Source organism: Podarcis erhardii, assembly GCF_964252035.2.
Source record: "Podarcis erhardii genome assembly, chromosome: 11".
In the NCBI taxonomy this organism is placed as follows: Eukaryota; Metazoa; Chordata; class Lepidosauria; order Squamata; family Lacertidae; genus Podarcis; species Podarcis erhardii.
This window is the reverse complement of record NC_138501.1, coordinates 33901620-33921861: the sequence shown is the minus strand read 5'-3', so window position 1 is coordinate 33921861 and position 20242 is coordinate 33901620. Positions and strand designations below refer to the sequence as shown.

Genomic DNA, 20242 nt, shown 5'->3' with positions numbered 1-20242 from the left:
ATTTCCAGGACACAGATGACACCTTTAAATCTACGGTCTCATAGTCAGTATTTGTAGAAGTAATTTAATTTTTTCTTTGCAGCAGTTTCCCAATTTCAGTAGGAAGAATGTCTGCCTCCAAGGGTTGCTATGAGTCTTAGTTAATATTTGTAAAGCACTTGACGATAAGTAAAAAATAAATATTAAGTACTTGACAAAGAGCAAAAGCTTGGCCTTGCTCCAGGTTGTAAGTAACTCATCTTCCTTGGCCTGCCAAATGAATCTAAACTAGTCAGCGATGAGACCTGTTGAGTAAGACGTTCTGTCAGTGTGCAGCTGGTAGAGGTGATATAGACGGAAATTATGAATGTGGGGAGGGTTGGGTCATGGAGAGGTTTCCTGCCTCTGCTTGCTGAGGCCAACCCCAATGCATGGCCCTATTGCCAACTTTATTTTAACTACAGTACAGTGGACATTTAACATATTACACATGCAGGTATAGCACATCTATATCTCTGTCATGTTTTGGTTGTGCCGAAAGACTCGTGTGCTCCTGTGGTGCAGAGTTGTCTTAAATTTATGACTAATCCATACACTTTGGTTGCCCCAGGCTTTGCTCTCCTCCCCACACCAGCCCCAGAATAGCATGTGACCCCACTGGAAGACATGGCAAAAGCCCATCCCACTTGTCTAGGGGTGAGAATTCATTGTGTCTGAGTGCACATAGGGAAGAGCCATAGCTCCATGATAGAGCATCGGTTTGCATGCAGAAGGTCCCATTTTCAGTTCCTGGCATCTCCAGGTAGGGTTGGCATAGACCTCTGCCTGAAACCCTGGAGAGCCACTCCCAGTCACTGTAGACAGTGCTAAGCTAGATGACCCAATGCTTGGGCTTTATAGAAGTCCTATGTTCACTGACCTGTTAAAGCTCTTTTTGTGTGTCATTCAAAATCATTAACTTACTCATTGCAGAGTATCAGAGGACATTGAAGTGCCCTGCCAGTCTGAGTATCTCTTTCCAAGGTTGAGATAATTTTGGTATTCTGGCTTTTCCCAGGACCATAAAGAGAGAAACCATATCGGTCTCCAAATCCTAATACTTTTCTGTGTCCATGCACATAGATCAACAGATCATGAATGGTACGTGGAGACACCAAGCCATTTAATTCTGTGCTTCCTTCAAGATGGCTTCCGCCATACTTCCAATTGTGTCGGTGGCATCCAGTTGTCCATGAGACTTTCATTTACACCAGATTGTTTCTTTTCCACACAAGGTTTAAAGAATGACTTGATGTCATCATTTGTTTTGACAAAGCAAAGTGTTTCTTCTAATCACAACTTGTTTAAACAGTTTCCTGTATTAAGAGATAAGTAGCTATTTTATCCCTGACACAATCAGATTACATAGTGCCATGGTGCAACAGTTTCTGCATGGGAGGTAGGATCAGGAAAACCGAACAGGTTTGGCCTTGCCATGTGTTTCATAGTAGAAAAGGGAAGGAGGGAGGGGTCCTGATAAACTGGGACGTAGGAAACAGCCTTATAAACAAGCCGTACTGCTGAGCCACCTAGCTGAATATTGCCAACACTGACAGTCAGAAGCTTTCCAAGGTTCAAGCCTAGAGTCTCCCTACCTGGAGATGCTAGGATTGAACCTGGGACCCTTTGTACGCAAACCATGTGTTCTGCCACTGAGCTGCAGCGCCCCCTTAGAGAAGCAAGAATTCTCTGAGAAATATGTACATTCAAATATACATTGGGGTACTTCTACACAACAGCCATGCTGGAAAAAGGAGGACTTAATGTGTTTGTCTCCTAATGCATCCAGTGAAGGAGAAAGTGATTGCTGAATTGTTGTTATCATCATCAGTTTATCAATCACCTTCTCTACAGCTGTCTTAAGATGTTATACAATATAAACAAAAACAGTTAAAAACACAAAAAGTAAATATGTTTAAAACAAAATGGGCTCCGCTTATCCAGCTGCAAAATGAAAGGTCTATCATTGTTTCCAGAAAGTGCAAGATAGTAAGCGTCTGTCATAGCTCATCAGGACTACTATTCCATAGAATGGGGGGCAGCCACACTAAAGGCCCTGCTACAAGATACTATGGAGCAGGCTTGTGAGGTTGTTGGAGCTTGGAAGAGAAGCTCTCTTGCAGACTGCAGCCGTCTTCCAAGCATATAATGGATTGATCAGTCTTGGTAAATATAGCTAAAGTGCAGAGGAGCTGAAAGAAAAGAGCTGGTATCTGGAGGGGATCAGAGCAACTTCTTTGGAGCCAAAGATCTGAAAGAGCTGCAACTAACTTTAACATGGGATGGGTTAATAATGAGTTTGTTTGGCCGAGTTTGTTTTCTTTTTGTAGAATTGCCAGAGGCAACCAATGGATTTTAACAGTGAAGAGCACATGCAGTTTAAAGTGTGTTCCAAGGATCAGTCTCTTACGGGATGGGGAACTTGTGGCCTTCCAGATGCTCTTGTGACTGCCAACTCTCAGCAGCCCCGGGCAGTGTGGCCAATAGTCAGGGGTGATGGGGTTGTAGTCCTACATCAGAGAGTAGCAGCTTCCCCAGGTATAATTAAACTGTTCTAACTTACCCTAAGTACACACTCTTGATTCTTACTTGATCAGATTAAGGTCTACCTAATAAATCCCAACAGGTGTTAACATGGCTACTGAAAATTAGACAGTGTCTACTTTCTGCCCAGCTCTGCTTAGCTGTATATTGGATAAGCTCAGGTTGGGGTGGGTCATTGGCTTTTGATACGTATTGGCTTATATCTGTTATATACAATTAAAGCAAATGTCTTTGCTAATAGTATATCTAACCTATGGATTTTATATCATTGTTTTTTATCTTATATGGATTTTATATCTTAATCTTGGGGGTTTTTAGTTGGGTGAAAATGTGGCAGTACCTTGTCACACAAAGTTTTGTGATTTTGTTGGGAGATGGAATGGTTAAGGTCCGTTTAGATGGATCCTGAATGCTTTCTCATGCCCAGGCAAAGAAATAAGCATTACAGTCATACCTTGAATCTCGAACGCCTTGGCTCCCGAACAAATTGGCTCCTGAACGATGGAAACCCAGAAGTGAGTGTTCCAGTTTTTGAATGTTCTTTTGGAAGCCAAATGTCTGACAGTGCTTCTGCAGCTTCCGATTGGCTGTTAGTTTTCTAACGTTTTGGAAGTCCGACGGACTTCCAGAATGGATTCTGTTCGAAATCCAAGGTAAGGCTGTACACACAATTGTGTGCTTGTTCTGAGTGAATCCCACTAAATTCAATGGAACTACCCATTGAATGGTAATTCCCACGTGTTTATATATAGGGTTTCAGCCTTAGATTGATCTCCTGTAATTCTAAATCCACTGTTGATTTTTATGTGTCATGAAATTATTCCTTTGTCTTTTTTACCATTAATAAAATATGTTGCAAATGTCACATAGGAATAATATAGACCAGTTGGCCCACTACAAGAAATAAGAAGTCATTCCTTTGCAAATGGAAGAAAAGAAATAAGGATCCTTTGCTTAAATCTCATTTTGTCATCCCAGTTTCTGTGGGTTAACACAATGCTGAATTACTGTTATGAAAGGTTGGAGAAAACAGCTACAGTTGGACGTAATGTAGGAATGTGCAGTGTAAGCTTCACCCCACAGCTCTGTCAATGCCCTTTAATTCATCCATTATTCTGGACTTGGCTGCTTGCTCTTGAGTGATGATCTTTAGCTCTGTGGTGGTGAACTGTGAATGGGGTACTTATGAAAAGTGCCAGACTGATAATCCTGGAATATGAAGTCATTGCTTTATCCATATAATGCACAGGTACTGAGTAGACAGCAATACTGAAACCTCACCATGCTAGCCGACAAAATAACTTGGGGTTGACAGGAAAGCTTTCCCACTCTGCCTGCATAATCCTTCATGTCTACTGGAAAGAGTAACCAGAGGTTGCCAAAGCTTTGCAAAGAGAAACAGGTTGCTTTTCTGTGACAAAGTGCTAGTTACATAATAACAGAGAAGATCCATTGTCATGTGTTGTATGTATTAGTCACTGTTTCAGTTTTATTGGTATCATTATCTTCATTAATTCACATATCCTGGTTCGCTCCAAGTAGTTCATTCAGACCCCCTTCCCCTTTTATCCTTTGGTTAGGCTGAGAGATAGGGGACCCAAGTCCATTCAACAAGCTGAGTGAACATTGGGACTTGTCTCCCTAATCCAACACTCTGACCCTTGTTCCTCCCTGTTTCTCCCTCCCCCTTTCTCCATGGAATCTGCTCCTTTACCACCGGAGCATGTTTCAGCAGAGGAGACATACCTAAAGTAGATCTCTCCTTGCCTCCATCCTCCACAGAATCAGGACATCCTGTCCTCAGTTGGCAAAGCACAGAGTGAACCAAATAGGGTTACTCTGGACAGACTGATAGTATCATTTCACTTGATTTTACAGCTAACCGAATCAGTTTACAGTGGTACCTCTGGATGCGAATAAGATCCGTTCCGGAGCCCTGTTCGCATCCCGAGTAAAACGTAGGACGTCTCTGTGCAGGTCGCGTTTTGTCGCTTCTGCGCATGCGCGTGATGTCATTTTGAGTGTCTGCGTGTGCATGAACAGCGAAACCCGGAAGTAACGCGCTCCGTTACGCAATTGGAACATTAGATACAGGTAACTCATAAAAGAGGGTTACCCCTTGGTGGTTAGCATGAAAAGCCAAAATAGTGTATAGTCAAAACAACCCCTTTGGAATCGCCCCCATGTGAGCAATTTACCTTCTGGATCTGGTGCACTGAAACTCTTGCAAGATCTCATGATCTCGTAAGATGTCAAAAGAGCCTCCAGTAGCCCATTAAGCAAGGCACAGAGCTTAAAAGCTCTTTCCGCACCAGGAAAACCCTGTGCAAAAAGAGCTTTTAAGCTCTCTGCCTTCCACGCGTCAAGTATGTACAGTTGAAAATAAACAAGCTAAAAGCACATAAGTTGCGAGTGACCTGTATTGCTAAAAAGCTTGGTTCATCTGGATCTGTACATTCCCTTAGAGTGTCTGTATGTATAATTCAGCTTTACTCTGAGCTGTAAGAGCATCATGGTGGTCCCCAGAGAAAGCCTCTGTTGCATGAATTAGCACTGATCCCAGCACATGCAATCACAAGCAATTCTGTTTGTGTGTTCGCAATTGTCTCTAGTAAAGATCCCAGGAGTAATATAGCCAATTCTGCACCTGTAAGATACATGCTCATTTGAATGTGTGCAGTGGTGCTGCAGCAGGTCTGGTATCAAAGAAGGAACTTTATTATTATCAACATTACTTAGAATTTGGTGCAAATATAACACTGGACTATGGTTAGGAGTCAACAAGGGGAGGAAAAGGAAAATTCTGCTGAAGAAGAGGGAACTAATGGGTGTACAGCCCAAAACATAGAGTTGTATTCAATGTAGTACTAAGGTTAACATTTTATCAATACCATGAATTTTCCCTACACTACGGAAAGTTCTCTTCCCCCTGCACTCACCCCAAACCTGTTCTGAGGTTTGCTTTGTTTTTTGTTAACTGCATCAAGAGTTTTGAAATTAAACAGGATATAAAACGTTAAAATGAACTTGATAGGCCAAAGCTGGCATAAATGATTTGCTGTACTCCATATGTTTTATCACAGTTTTACTGGGTCTTATCTTTGTCTCTTCTGGGTGGCTTTACTTTCTAAGAAAATTGAATTTATCTCAACATTGTTCTCTGCAGTGAGGACCTACGGAAGGAAGTGCGCCAGTTGAAACGTGAACTGTTAGCAGCAAAGCAAAAGAAAGAAGAAAATGCCTCCAAACTAGAGGAAAATAAAATTGAAGGTAATAAAAGCAACACATGTTTACACTTGTATACCAATGCCATGGAATATCTTTCTCAGGAGGACATGGTGCCAAGTATCCTCAAGATATCCAAATACCTTATTCATCCTGTGTTCAAAAAATACAACTTGTCTCAGTGCTGAATCCCCAGCCAGGTATTCTCCCATATTTAACCTTCCCTTGCTAGTCTGTTGATTTAAATTTAGAGTGTCTCTCCCAGCAATACTTTTTACAGAAGTATTTATTAAAAAGTTGTCAGGGTACAAGGTCTTAAATAAACTCTTGTGTCCTGATCTCTTCTATCCCTTTATATTTTATTTATTTTTATTGCATCTCTATTCTGCCTTTCCTTGAACTGTAGCACTTCCATGACAACTTATTTATTCCTTATTTATTCCTTATAATTTACGTCATCTGACCCCGCTGTGTTAATTCCTATGCTCCATGCCAGCATCTTCTGCTGCTGAAGCAGCAAAAGCCACCAAAATACAAAAGTTATCCCTCTTTCAGTCTTTCTTTTGTAATCTCGCTGCCAAAACAGCCCAGGGTTTAAAAATGCATTAAAATACCTCTGACTGTATGGTACAGAATGCGTGCAAGAGTCAGACTTCATAAACCTAATTTAAACAGTGGGGTTATTGCTGACGTTACGCCATCTGAAATAAAAACAACAAAGAGCCTTGTGGCGCATTAAAGATGAATAAACATATTGTGTCATAAGCTTTTCTGGGCCAGAACGTCCTTTGTCAGCTGTTTTGGTAATACTTAGTTTAAGGAGAAAGAGGATATTCTTGCCATAGCAGAGCTAACACCCTACCTAATGTGTTGTTGATAGGAAAGCGGTGAAGAAAGATTGGAGTACTTAAACTATAACAGGGATGGCCCTCCACATGTGGTTGGACTCCAGCTTCCATCAGCCTTAGGCAGTATGACCAGTGGTCAAGGATGGTGCACTGGTAACCTTGAGGCTGGATTACTGTAATGCGCTCAATGTGGGGCTGCCCTTGGGTTTGGTTTGGAAGCTGTAGCGGGTGCAGAATAAGGCAGCCAGACTGCTGAAGGTGGTTTCTGGTCAATAACATGTTATACCATTGATAAAACAGCCACACTGACTACCCATCTACTACTGAACCAGGGTCAAGCTTCTTGTATTAATTTACAAAGCCTTCAGCGATTTAGGTTCAGGCTGTCAGGTGTGCGTGCAGGAGCCAGGCCCTGTGACCAATAGGACTCTGCAGGACTGGGGCCTTCCTAAGTTGGTTCTGAAGAGGCAAGGCGTGGCCGCACAGGTGAGGCTGATTGGTAACTCACAGCACCTGGTGGCAAGAGCCAAGAAGGGATATAAGGTCAGCATTTTCCTTTCAGCTCTTTGCCACAGCAACATGTTCCCTGTCTTGCTGTGTTTGACTCCTTGCTTCTTGATCCTTGGATCCCTGACTTCGTGACTCCTTGCTTCTTGATCCTCGGACCCTTGGCTTCTTGACTCCCAGCTCTCTGACCCTGGGACTCTTGGCTTTCTGACTTCTGGCTTCTAGACTCCCGTTCCTGCTCCCACCCCACCATCTTGCCCCCGGTCCTGACGTCCCCAGCCGAGACTTCAATCGCCCATGAACTGAACCGTGACACAGGGTCCCCTTAAACCCAGTTCACCCTCTGAGATCCTCTGCATAGTCGTTCCCTGAGTTGGTGAGGCTCATTTGACAACAGCAAGAATATGAGTCCTTAGTGTCATCAGCCTAGTCCTGTGGAATATCCTACCAGCTAAGATTCAAAAGGTGCCTTCTATGCCAACTTTCAAGTGCCTTCTGGAAAATTTCTATTCCGCCAGGCCTATACAGGTAGTTAAGAACACATCCTTCCATAAGGGTTAATTGGTGTCTGTTTTTAACTTTTTTACGGTTTTATTGTATAGTTTTATGTTTTATTGCTGTAAACCGCTTTGATATATTTCTATGACCTAGCAGTATATTAATATTTTTATAACAAAATAAGATGAAAGTATGGGAGCTGGTGGGCCACTGTTACCCCCCCCCCCACTGTACTATAGAGAGTCAAAGAAGAGACAACTCCCAAAGGATTCCCTCAGATGTAGGCGGAGCCTCTGGTGATCACCAAGTCCAGTGAAGGTGAAATTGAATGGACATGGGCAGACACACATTGATGACTGAACTCAGAAACTAAAGTAGAAGGCTTGGGGATCCCAGTGTGAGATAGCTGTCAGGTGAAGCAATAGAAAGGGATCATCTACCACAGGGCCATGTTGAGGCCTATCTAACTACAAGACCGGGCAAGATAGAAGAGGAAAGCCCCAGAGTTTGTGGATGGCACTGCCTTAGATATTTTTGGCTCCCGAAATGAAATATTTTCAGCCTCATGCATGCATATCTAAGAAGATATAAAATGATACAATCTGACATTCCGCATCTCACCCTTTTTTACCATTAAAGAACAGTAGCAATGGCATACCTTTTTTCTGTAAAGGCTTGCCATAAGTTATCCTGAGACTCCTTTCGCGTCTCACTTATCCAGCGTTCGGTGGGCTGGTTCTCTTATTTTTCTTGTTTCCTCTTGGCTAAATTATATTTCTAAATCCCCCCTCTTGTGTCTTTGAGCTTTTTTGTGCTTTATTCAGCTCGGCAGCCAATAAAGCTGAGTCCCATACAGATGTAGGTTTAGGCAAATTTTCTAATCTGCTTTCAGAAAGGTAAGGTGTCAGTTCCTTTCTGGTGCATTATCAAAACAATGCCTCAGTTGTGAACTGACAACATTTAGACTAGAAAAGGCAACCTGAGCTTTGAAAATAAAGAGAGGATTAAAACCAGTGGTTATTTGAGATACACCCCAGGCAACTTGGAGGTCACATTCAATCATTTAGAAGTTTCTAAAAGCCATCTTAAGATTGGATGAAATCAATAACAGAGCTGTGTATGTAGAAATTGAGATGCCTGCATCCATGTTTGTGTATCTAATGGAGCATGGTGTTTTTAAAACACATGATTTTTATTAGAAAATGGAAAAAAAATGTTAATCTTAAGGCTTAAAAGATGTCCTATCACATCTGTTATGGGTAATATGCACTCAGGTACTTTCAAGGGGAACGAGCTAAGAATATTCTTGAGCAAAATGATATACCTTTATACATTTGAGCAGTAACTTACTTCTCTGTCCTATTTTACCACTACCTCAGAAGTGTGTGTGTGTGTGTGTGTGTAAAAGACCTGAGATTAGTAAATCCATTCCTGCCAGTCAGGTAACATTGATATATATATACAGCGGTGCCCCGCAAGACGAACGCCTCACAAGATGGAAAACCCGCTAGACGAAAGGGTTTTCCGTTTTGGAGGCGCTTTGCAAAACGAATTTCCCTATGGGCTTGCTTCGCAAGACGAAAATGTCTTGCGAGTTCCTGCGGGGTTTTTTCCCTCCCCCCCCCTTTTTCTAAGCCGCTTATCAGCTGATCCGCTAAGCCGCTAAAAGCCGCTAAGCCGCTAATAGCGCTAATCCGCTAAGCCGTCAATGGGCTTGCTTCGCAAGACGAAAAAACCGCTAGACGAAGAGAATCGCGGAACGGATTCTTTTCGTCTTGCGAGGCACCACTGTATTGTGGGACTGGGTGTAATTCCAGCTCCTGCTTATTTGCAAGTGGTGGAGGCAGAGATTAAGAAAGTGTGGTGTAGTAGTTAGAGCAGAGGTAACCAATAGGGTCCCCTCCAAATGTTGTTAGACTCGAACTCGCAGCAGCACCTTTGACTCCCAGCAGTACCTGCGAGCACAGCCAGTTGGAAATTGACACAAGTTTGGAAACAGACCAATTCCTCATGATAGTATTACACATGTCTTCATTCAGAAGTCTGCTCTATTTCCATATCAATCTTAATACATACACAGATATCACATTAAAATTCATATTTAACTACATATTTTATTTCAATGTATGTATTTCTATATTGAATACACATTGTTAATTAAGGGAAGGGGTTGAGCTGGGAAGTGTATTACAGAATTGAAGTGTGAAATCTGAAGGAGAAGTATACTGATTCACATATTAGTCTGGGAAGTGTGGACCAGGTCACCTTCACTCCAGAATTTACAAAAATTCAAATCTTCAAGCTCATCCCCATTAGCTGCCTCATTCTTTCCATCCCTTTGGTGCTTTATGACTGTAGATTATTCTACATCTTCTAAAGGTTTATTTTGAGTTTTATGTCAGTCTCCTGAAATCAACAACTCTGACGTTTACCTTGAAAGTACCTATGGTGGTGGTTTTTCCAGCAACCGTTTTGCGCATTATGTTACATCTCTTCCTCTTTTGAAAGAAAGAAAATAGCCTGGGGGGCAATAAGAATTTCACGTACTCCTTGTATAAAGGGACTGGCAATGTTTCAAGATTTGTCAACACTGTCCCATCAGATTACTACAGAACCAAATGCTGAGGGGCTGATCAGAATCATTATTCCTTATTTGGTGCCAGCATTCATGTTGATGCCACTACTTTGTTGTCATACTTGACCCACCTTAATCCCAGCAACAAAGATCTTCCCATCAAGCTCATGTGTGTTGCACAGAACCTGGGTCCCCTCTTGGTCCCTAGGAACATAAACCACTACACCAGTGTGACATAGTGGTAAGAGTGTTGGACTAGGATCTTGGAGAACTTCTGAGTTTAGATAGGGCCATCTTAGTGGTAGTTCCCTCTGCCTAAGGAGAACCGGCCACTCACTACCACTCCTTGTAAGTTACTTAGATCTTTTCTGTTAGACAGTCTCTTGTTAATTGTGAGATCCTGGTGTTTGTTTTGATTGTTGACGGACTGTCCTATTATATGATATACGATATATTTATTGCCATTGTCCCATACAGAACAATGAAATTGAAAATCTACATAAAACATTCAAAACCCCCTAAAAATTCTGAAACCCCATTTTAAAATACAATATACTATAATATAGTCTTCTCTTATTTTAATGAGAAGCTTTAATTTGATTAGTCTTCTGATACTGTATCTTTAAATCCTATTCTGAGCTACCTTGGGAGCCTTTATAAAAGACTAGTTGTCAGGATACAAGATCTTAAATAAACTCTTGTGTCCTCATCTCCTCTAACCCGTTATATTTTATTTATTTTTATTGCATGTCTGTTCTGCCTTTCCTTGAAGGAACTCAAGGTGGCATACATGGTTCTTCAGGTCCCCCCTTTCATCGTTACTACAACACTGTAAATTAGACTGAGAGATGGTGACTGGCTCAAGGTCACCCAATGGCTGTCTGGGAAGTCAGAGCCATGTCTCCTCAGTCCTAATCTCAGACAGCTTTCCCTACCCTATTGTTTTAGACTACAATTCCTGTCAATATGATCAGTGATCAGGGAAGGTGACAGTTGTAGTCAAAAATAGCTGGAGGGCACCAGGTAGGGGAAGGCTACTCTAGCCACCACACATCACTAACTCTTGCTATACAGTTACAGATAGGTAGCCGTGTTGGTCTGCCATAGTCAAAACAAAATAAAAATAAAAATTCCTTCCAGTAGCACCTTAAAGACCAACTAAGTTAGTTCTTGGTATGAGCTTTCGTGTGCATGCTGTGTATCTGAAGAAGTGTGCATGCACACGAAAGCTCATACCAAGAACTAACTTAGTTGGTCTTTAAGGTGCTACTGGAAGGAATTTTTTTTATTTTGTTCTTGCTATACAGAAATATTATCTGGAGTTGTTAAGGAAAGCAGAGACTCGTCCCATTGTGTCATTTATATCCCCTGATATTATTTAAGTTGTTTTAGAAGCAAATGGACTGGACTGCTAGTTTGCCTGTGTTACAAAAGCAACAACAAAGCCAAAGTCGTGTACTGTAATATACAGGGATAGTTTTAACCATTATGATAAAATTTGATAAAGAAGTCCATCTTGTAATTATGATAAATTGCCCCCTCTACTTCTTGCTCCTTGGAACTTTTGGAATTTCCTGCAAAAGAAAATATTTCTTTCTTTTTTTCCTCTCAGAAAGGGGAGCAGTGGTCATATTCACAGCTATAGATAAATGTGGACTACTTGAAGCTTGTCCATGATAAGAAATGGAATAAGCTGTACTGCAGAAAGCTTGAAGGACAGATCATAACTGACAGGTGTCCTCATTTATTTATTTAAAATATATCTATCCCTTGTTTATATGTTTGGTTCCCAACCAAACTTGCTTTTTTTGACTGGAGGGAAAGGTCAGTACAAGTGAGATTTGGACCAGGATATATGTAGCATCTGGAGACTGGGGGCACCTGAGGGACAATTGCAGAGGGATTTAGACCTAAGGATCCGCAGCTATTCGGGTTAATTTGATATTACCAGTGATGTGGCTCTCCAGATAAGATTGAACAAGAAAAATTTCTGCTGTCCTAAGTCTAAGGAGTTTGGCTTTAACATATTTGGTTTGACTTATATTTTGTAAACAGTTCTGATTTAGCATGAGAGGGGCAACAAAAATGGTGAAGATCAAAATCTATGACAGAAAGTGGAAGGAGTTTGGTATGTTTACCTTGGAGAAAACACAATTAAGAAATGACATGAGAGCCATCTTAAGACATTTGAAGGGCTGTTACATAGAATGTTAGAACCTGGAAGGACAGGCTGAAATTTTTAAAAGTTATTTCATCTAAATATTATGAAGAGTTTTATGACTATGAACTGTTGAACCATGGGATGGGCTGCCTCCGAATGCGACGAACTCTCCTTCATTACAGGTTTTTAAGCAGAAGCTAGATGGCTACCTGTCAGGGATGCTGTAGTTGTGGGTTTCACATATTGGCTGGGGTTGGCCTAGTTTGCCTTTGAGGTACCTCTTATATTCCATAAAATACTGAAATGCTCCAGCCGGCATGGTTAGACCATAGGTTTGCAACATAATTTACAGGAAGGCTGGACAATGTTCATTAAATAACACTTGCATCCACTTTAATGGCATATGAAGCAGTTGTTTTAGATTACTCCTCAAGGAATAGAAATCCTCAAAACACATTGCAGCTATGTTTACTAGAAATGAGGTACTTAAAAATATACAGTTAGCATCAGTTGCTTCTGGTTCCTTTTTTCACTGTCCAATTCTTTCTGGCCCTGATACTACATAGTATTTAGGCAAGCATGGATTGAATATCACCTGCTCTTTTTTAAAAGGGTTTTGAGGGGATATTACATGTGGATTTTGGCAAATAATTTCAGTATGAATTTTTCAAAAAAAGGAGTGAGGGAGATTTTCCATATACAAACAGAAAAGGCTTCTCCCCTTTGTCTGAAAATTAGTTCATGCTCATTACCTTTAAATATCTGTTGGGTTATATTATATGAGAAACCCTTGGGGGTTTTTCAGTGCAGTGTAAAGTGTCTTAATTTTTATCACTCTCTTTGTAGATTCTCAGTTGAGATTCCCCCACATTTTGCTGCCCTAAGGGCAAAAGGTCTGTCAGTTGAGACTGTAAATATGAAACAGAGCTCTCTCTGTGTGTGTTTTTATTTCCCTTTTCTGTTTGGTGCAAGCAGCCGTCTCTCCAAAGACCTGTCAGCCTTAGGTCTTGTGCCATCCATTTTAAAAAATTGACATCTGGGTTCAGTATAGATTGACTAATCTGCAACCTAGTGCATTGCTTTCCCCCCTATAATTATCTGTCGTTTGATCTTCTGCTAGTGTCATTTTGTTCCTCAAGTTTCTGTGCCCCATAATTGTTTAAAAACCATGCCTGAAGTATCATTCTGGTTGCAACATTGTATGTCTGTCTTCTTTCTCAGAATAATTAGTTTCATTGTAAAGGTAGTTTAGGGGACGGCAAAACTGAAAAAAACCTGATTATTACATTTAGAGAGCATATATTGCTCAGTATAATAGCACTCTGATTAAACAATAATTCAAGGTTGTGGTGTGTATTTAGTGATGCCCCCATCACAAAAACACATGTCTTCCTAGGGTTGCCTTTGTACAATAAATCCTGGTATAGACATAACAAACCATGGCTTATTGGATTGGTATTGAGCCGTATGCAAGCACACTCTCTGCTTCTTCTGCCCCTTCCTTTCTCCCCTTATACATCCAGCTTTCCCAGAGCCTTCCTGATGATATTTAAATAATGTTTAAAATATTTTCATTTGGCCTGCTATTCCTAATATGACTGCAGTGATTTTCATCCAAAACGACTGAGTGAGTGAACAACTCCACCAAATCTGATGCACTGCTACAACAAATACTTAAATAACTTGCCTTTTCCATATTCTGTTATTCATGTTTGTTTTTTCTTATTAGTATGATGAAATCGGTTTACAGTTATTTTAAGAAAAGAAATGTGCTGTTCCTCGTTGCAGTGATTTGTGGTTTCCTCAGCCAAAAAGACAGGACAAAACAAGAAAGCTGTCAATAGTTCCCATTAAACATAAGAGCAGCAGCTAGTTCTAACAGCTGGAGAGGCTGTGCCTGGGGCAGCATCATTCAACATCCTGTAGAGCTAGTCTTGGGCACTAAATAAAAGAGTAAAATAGATTAAGACAAAGGATTGCTGAAAGCTGCTGGAAACCTGAATCCAGTCTTGCCAGTGAAGGAGACGTTTGTCTCTTATCTTCTCACCAGTCGTTTGTATAATCTCTTGATCTTGTGCTAGTCTGAACCAAATGATCTCAAGCCTAATTCATTTAGATTACTTTTCAGCTTTGGTGAATGCATTGCACTAGTTTATTAAATTTGCATTTCTTTCCTAAATTTGCATTTCTTTCCTATGATCATTCATTCAAATAATTGAGCATACAGGCCCTCAAGCTGCTTTCTTCACACATTTCCTATACAGTGGTACCTTGGTTGTCAAACTTACTCCGTTCTGGGAGTCCGTTTGACTGCCAGAACTGTTCAAAAACCAAGGCACGGCTTCTGATTGGCTGCAGGAGCTTCCTGCACTCAATCGGAAGCCGCAGAAGCCATGTCGGACGTTCGGCTTCCAAAGAACATTTGAAAACTAGAACACTTACTTCCGGATTTTTGGCGTTCGGGAGCCAAAATGTATGAGTACCAAGGCGTTCGAGAACCAAGGTACAACTGTATACCCTTGATAAGCATATATCTTGGGAGTAGTAGTGGTATTGGCTAAATAAATCATTTGAAATTTAAATTCGTTGTACTAACATTAGGCTGGGTTTGGGAGAGAGAGGACAGAGAAGAAGAGAGTTACAGCGAGGATGACCCGAGTTTGCTAGCCAAACTGAAGCCAAGAGGAGTACAGAACTAGGCTAAAGTTATAAATATAGGAAGCTACCTTATACCTATTTGGAAAACTCAGCAGTGGCCAGAGGATTGGAGAAGATCAGTCTACATCCCAATCCCAAAGAAGGGAAGTGCCAAAGAATGCTCCAACTACCACACAATTGCACTCATTTCACACGCTAGCAAGGTTATGCTTAAAATTCTACAAGGCAGGCTTAAGCAGTATGTGGACCGAGAACTCCCAGAAGTGCAAGCTGGAGTTCAAAGGGGCAGAGGAACCAGAGACCAAATTGCAAACATGCGCTGGATTATGGAGAAAGCTAGAGAGTTCCAGAAAGACATCTACTTCTGCTTCATTGACTATGCAAAAGCCTTTGACTGTGTCGACCACAGCAAACTATGGCAAGTTCTTAAAGAAATGGGAGTGCCTGATCACCTCATTTGTCTCCTGAGAAATCTCTATGTGGGACAAGAAACTACAGTTAGACTGGATGTGGAACAACTGATTGGTTCAAAATTGGGAAAGGAATACGGCAAGGCTGTATACTGTCTCCCTGCTTATTTAACTTATATGCAGAATTCATCATGCGAAAGGCTGGGCTGGATGAATCCCAAGCCGGAATTAAGATTGCCGGAAGAAATATCAACAACCTCAGATATGCAGATGACACAACCTTGATGGCAGAAAGTGAGGAGGAATTAAAGAACCTTTTAATGAGGGTGAAAGAGGAGAGCGCAAAATATGGTCTGAAGCTCAACATCAAAAAAAAGATCATGGCCACTGGTCCCATCACCTCCTGGCAAATGGAAGGGGAAGAAATGGAGGCAGTGAGAGATTTTACTTTCTTGGGCTCCATGATCACTGCAGATGGTGACAGCAGTCACAAAATTAAAAGACGCCTGCTCCTTGGGAGAAAGGCAATGACAAACCTAGACAACATCTTAAAAAGCAGAGACATCACCTTGCCAACAAAGGTCCGTATAGTAAAAGCCATGGTTTTCCCAGTAGTGATGTATGGAAGTGAGAGCTGGACCATAAAGAAGGCTGATCGCCGAAGAATTGATGCTTTTGAACTGTGGTGCTGGAGGAGACTCTTGAGAGTCCCATGGAGTGCAAGAAGATCAAACGTATCCATTCTTAAGGAAATCAGCCCTGAGTGCTCACTGGAAGGACAGATCGTGAAGCTGAGACTCCAATACTTTGGCCACCTCATGAGAAGAGAAGACTCTCTGGAAAAGACCCTGATGTTGGGAAAGACTGAGGGCACAAGAAGAAGGGGACGACAGAGGACATGATGGTTAGACAGCGTTCTCGAAGCTACAAACATGAGTCTGACTAAACTGCGGGAGGCAGTGGAAGATAGGAGTGCCTGGCGTACTCTGGTCCATGGGGTCACGAAGAGTCGGACACGACGAAACGACTAAACAACAACAACCTTATACCAAGTCAGACATTTGGTCTATCAAGCTTGGATTTATCTATCCTGACTGGCAGTGGCTCTCAAAGATTTCAGGCCTAGCCCTACCTAGAGATGCCAGGTGCCTTCTGTATGTAAAAGCCAGATGCTCTGCCACAGATGTCTGCATGTTTGCAAGAAAGAAAGTTTGCTTAATTGATTTTTGGCATTTGTAACTTGCCTTTCTGAGATAAAATCAAGGCAGCTAAAGGCCAATTCCCCATGTTCTTTTCAGGCACTTACTTGGCATTTAAACCATCTCTTCCTAGAATGAGTAGTGTTAATAACGGATGAAAGGATTTGCACAGTTCCCTAATTCACCTTCCATACATAGGGGAGTCCATCAGTGCCTTGCTCACAGAGCGTTGTAGTGTAGTCCACTTCTATGAGCTCTTAAATGCACAAACAAGCAGATGAAAAGAATATATTAATCACCTCCAGACTCTCTTTCAACTTTCAGGTTGGGGTCTGCACCAAATGTTAATATACTAAGTAGTGTTAGTTGTATCACTATAAAAACTTCACCAGAAAACCAAACATTTTGTTTGTTTGTTAGCAACTCCTATTTCCTAGTCAGTAATTCCAATTCCTGGAAGAAGAAAAACCTCACTTTGTTGCATACAATTTTGTTCACAAATATTCTACTCGCACAAATCTACAAATAGTTATGTCAAGATTTTTTTTTTTTTTTTAAACTGTGTATGAAGTAGCTGGTAGGTTTTCAGCTTTAGTGAGTACTGTTTCTGGGATGTTCCAAAAACTGAAGGTATAGCCATCTTAAAAATTGATAAATTGCTTTTAATATGTTTTCATCAAATTTCACATAGCAGGGTAGGGGTTTCAGGAATCATTTTGGTTCCTGATTTGGGACCATAACTGCACTTTTAAGGAGTTTCACCAACAATTTCATGAATGGGGTTCTGTATTTATCTACATGAATACACTAAATTGTTAAATCTGAATTTTCAAGTTCGTTAAAGATGAATCAGAAACCCAAATTTGAACAAAATCAATCTTCAAATAAATAATGGTAGACCTTAAATACTTTTTTATTAGATTATTGGTGTTCAGTTCTTTATAGAACAGGACTATGTTTACAATTATAATCTGAGAAAATTATTTTAGATAATGGTGTTGGTTTTGGCAGTGCCTTGCTGCAAAATATTTAAAAACAAAACTAATACAGAACACAGTAAAAACTGGATCCAAACCCTATATTTTTGCAACCTATCATATTTTTGGTACTATACAATGGGGCATAAAACTTCAATATTACAAAGTGGAATACTTAAGCACCAGTTTGTAAACTCAGCCAAAACCCAAAAAGAACATGGATAGCATACTACTTTCCATGTAATCACTATTCCAACTCAAATAAATGTCAGAAGCAAAGAATATTCCGTAAAGTTGCAGAGATACAACATAACAAGGATAGATTAACAAAGTTGGCCCAAAAGACCATTTTTTCTAATGCTCATCCTTTATGTATGACAGTACTACAGTGGCATAGGATAAAAGGGAAATAGACCATTGTGGTTCACTTGAAGCTCTGGAAAGCTAATATTATCTGTTATGTAGCAGGCATTGGATAGGAATTCTGAGAAACCAAAAATAATAATAAATTCAGTTTTGAAACAGTAGTTAAAATCAATGCATTTCTGAAATGTTCTGTCTGCCCTCTTGATTCAAAATGGCGTTCAGTTGTACTCAACTTAGATGAAAAACTGCTCCTTGAACTCAGGAACTATCATGCAGCATTTGGTTAACAGATGTCCAAATGCATAGCAAAAACAAGCAAGCAAACCTTTCCAAAACAGATGCATGTCCTGTGCAGTGGCAGCGAGTTCAGACCATGCATTCAGGACTTCCTTCCCCTACTCCCCCACCACCCATAGTCCGAGACTTCACCACCAGGGACAGTCATAAAGGGCTGGTGGGGACGCAAAGGCAACCTCAATACAAAACACATAGAAAATGCACTGAGTTAAATCCAGAATTAGTTATTTGGAATCAATGGACCTACCACTCTAAGCATAAGTAAGTCTTGATTAAACCCTTTGCTACATGATGTATGCCTGTTGTTCACATCTGAGACATTTTGTTGCCTGAAGTGAAAGACGATTTGCTTTGCCTTTCCACATATTAACACCTCAGATTGTAAGTAGTTTGCGTGAACGCCAGTGTACTGCCAGGACCTATTCAAATCTTAACATATATGTGTCTTGTTCTGGTCAGGCAACACTGAAATTGTATTTTTCACAAATTGTATTTTTTCTTTTTGGATTATCAATTCTGTGTGGGATTTAACTAATGAGCCTGCTTGTGCAATGGGGCTTTTTCCCCACCCCCACCCGAAAATTGACTCATGGGAAGGGTAGGAGAATCCCCAGAACAGTGTTCAGGGGAAGATAGTGGGGGATTGGTCTATCTAGGTAGATGGAACAATCACCTTAAAACAATGCTGAATTCTTTCAGGGGTGGGGGGAATATATTATTGTGAACCACCCTGAGATCTTGTGATGCAGAGCAGTATATAAATAAAACAAATAAACAAACAAGCAATATTATTCCAAATCCAAGTACAAAGTACTATTCTCAAATCTATTCCCATTTCTTCTGCAACATGAAAAGCTGATATAGAGTGATATATAGTGTTAGCATACTCAGAGTAGACCATAATTCACCATCCCTTTGACTTCAAATCGTTTTTAATCTGCCAAACTAAAACAGCAATCCTGTACTCACTTAGTGTACAAAACTCCTTGAACTAAATTGGTTTTATTTCTGACTAGACATGCAGTCAGTTAGTTTTCTCAGCAAATTGTGTTTTCTAATGAGTTCATATGTCAAATAGCTAACCAGACAGTATTCAGCACTAGAGGTGATTTATGTAGTCTTATTTCTCTCTCTTTCCCAGTGATGGCATCATAGTCATCCTTGGCTCAGTGCATGTTTTCATTGGTTTCTAAATGCAGATGACAAAGCTGCCCCAAACAGCATTGTTGCAGAATATCTGGAAGAAAAAAAGAAATATGAACAACTGAAACAGCAGCAGCCGAAGAAGGGACCTTCCCGTGAAGTTCAGGTAAATAATTGAAGATGATGAAACCAGCATGATGTTTTTAAAACTAATTCAGTTACCCTTTCATTATCTGAGGCAGTGTGTCTCTCAGTACTATCCGCTCGGAATCTGGTTAGCCACTGTGAGAATAGGATGCTGGGCCAGTGGACCTTTGGCTTCATCCAGCAGGACTTCCCTTCTGTTCTCAGAGTTTCTCTTTAATTTTGTTAATGTTGAATTGTGGTCTGAAAACTTAGCTTAATTATACAATCTTCCAATAAATCAGTAGTCTTCAAATGGTTTGGGGGTTGGAAGCTGGGATTCTGTGCAGCCCCGTATAGAAGTTCTACAGCTGTGCAGAGCAACACTGAGAGCTTTCTCAACTTTAGGAATCCAGAGCTTACAGGCGAGCAATCTGTCTTAAGGCCAAGTAAGCTTTCCCCTCGACCACCCTTCCTCAGCCTTGGGTTCCTAGATGTTGTTTCACTACCAGTGTGCATCTAAACCACTGATAATGGTGCTTATCTGTTTTTGTTTAATAAATTAATATGACATATATAACCTAATTTAAGCAAATTTATTACATTATGAGAATCTAATGGTTCAAATTAAAACACACCAGATCACAATAAAATTAAATAGCCTCAGCCAGCAATAATATTAAAGCAGCATCA

The 20242-nt window shown here is 40.7% G+C and overlaps 1 protein-coding gene across 3 annotated transcripts in view; it reads left to right on the top strand.

Moving 5' to 3' along the window:
* Nucleotides 1-20242, top strand: part of CWC27 (CWC27 spliceosome associated cyclophilin) — a 121050-nt gene that overhangs the window by 77011 nt on the left and 23797 nt on the right. For all 3 annotated transcript variants that reach the window (XR_014161240.1, XM_081880772.1, XM_081880773.1), the window contains 2 exons: nucleotides 5729-5832; nucleotides 19483-19592. Coding sequence is in view for 2 of the 3 variants with exons in the window: in XM_081880772.1 (XP_081736898.1) it covers nucleotides 5729-5832; nucleotides 19483-19592 (214 nt within the window). In the remaining variant the exon portion in view is untranslated. The remainder of the gene's footprint in view (nucleotides 1-5728; nucleotides 5833-19482; nucleotides 19593-20242) is intronic.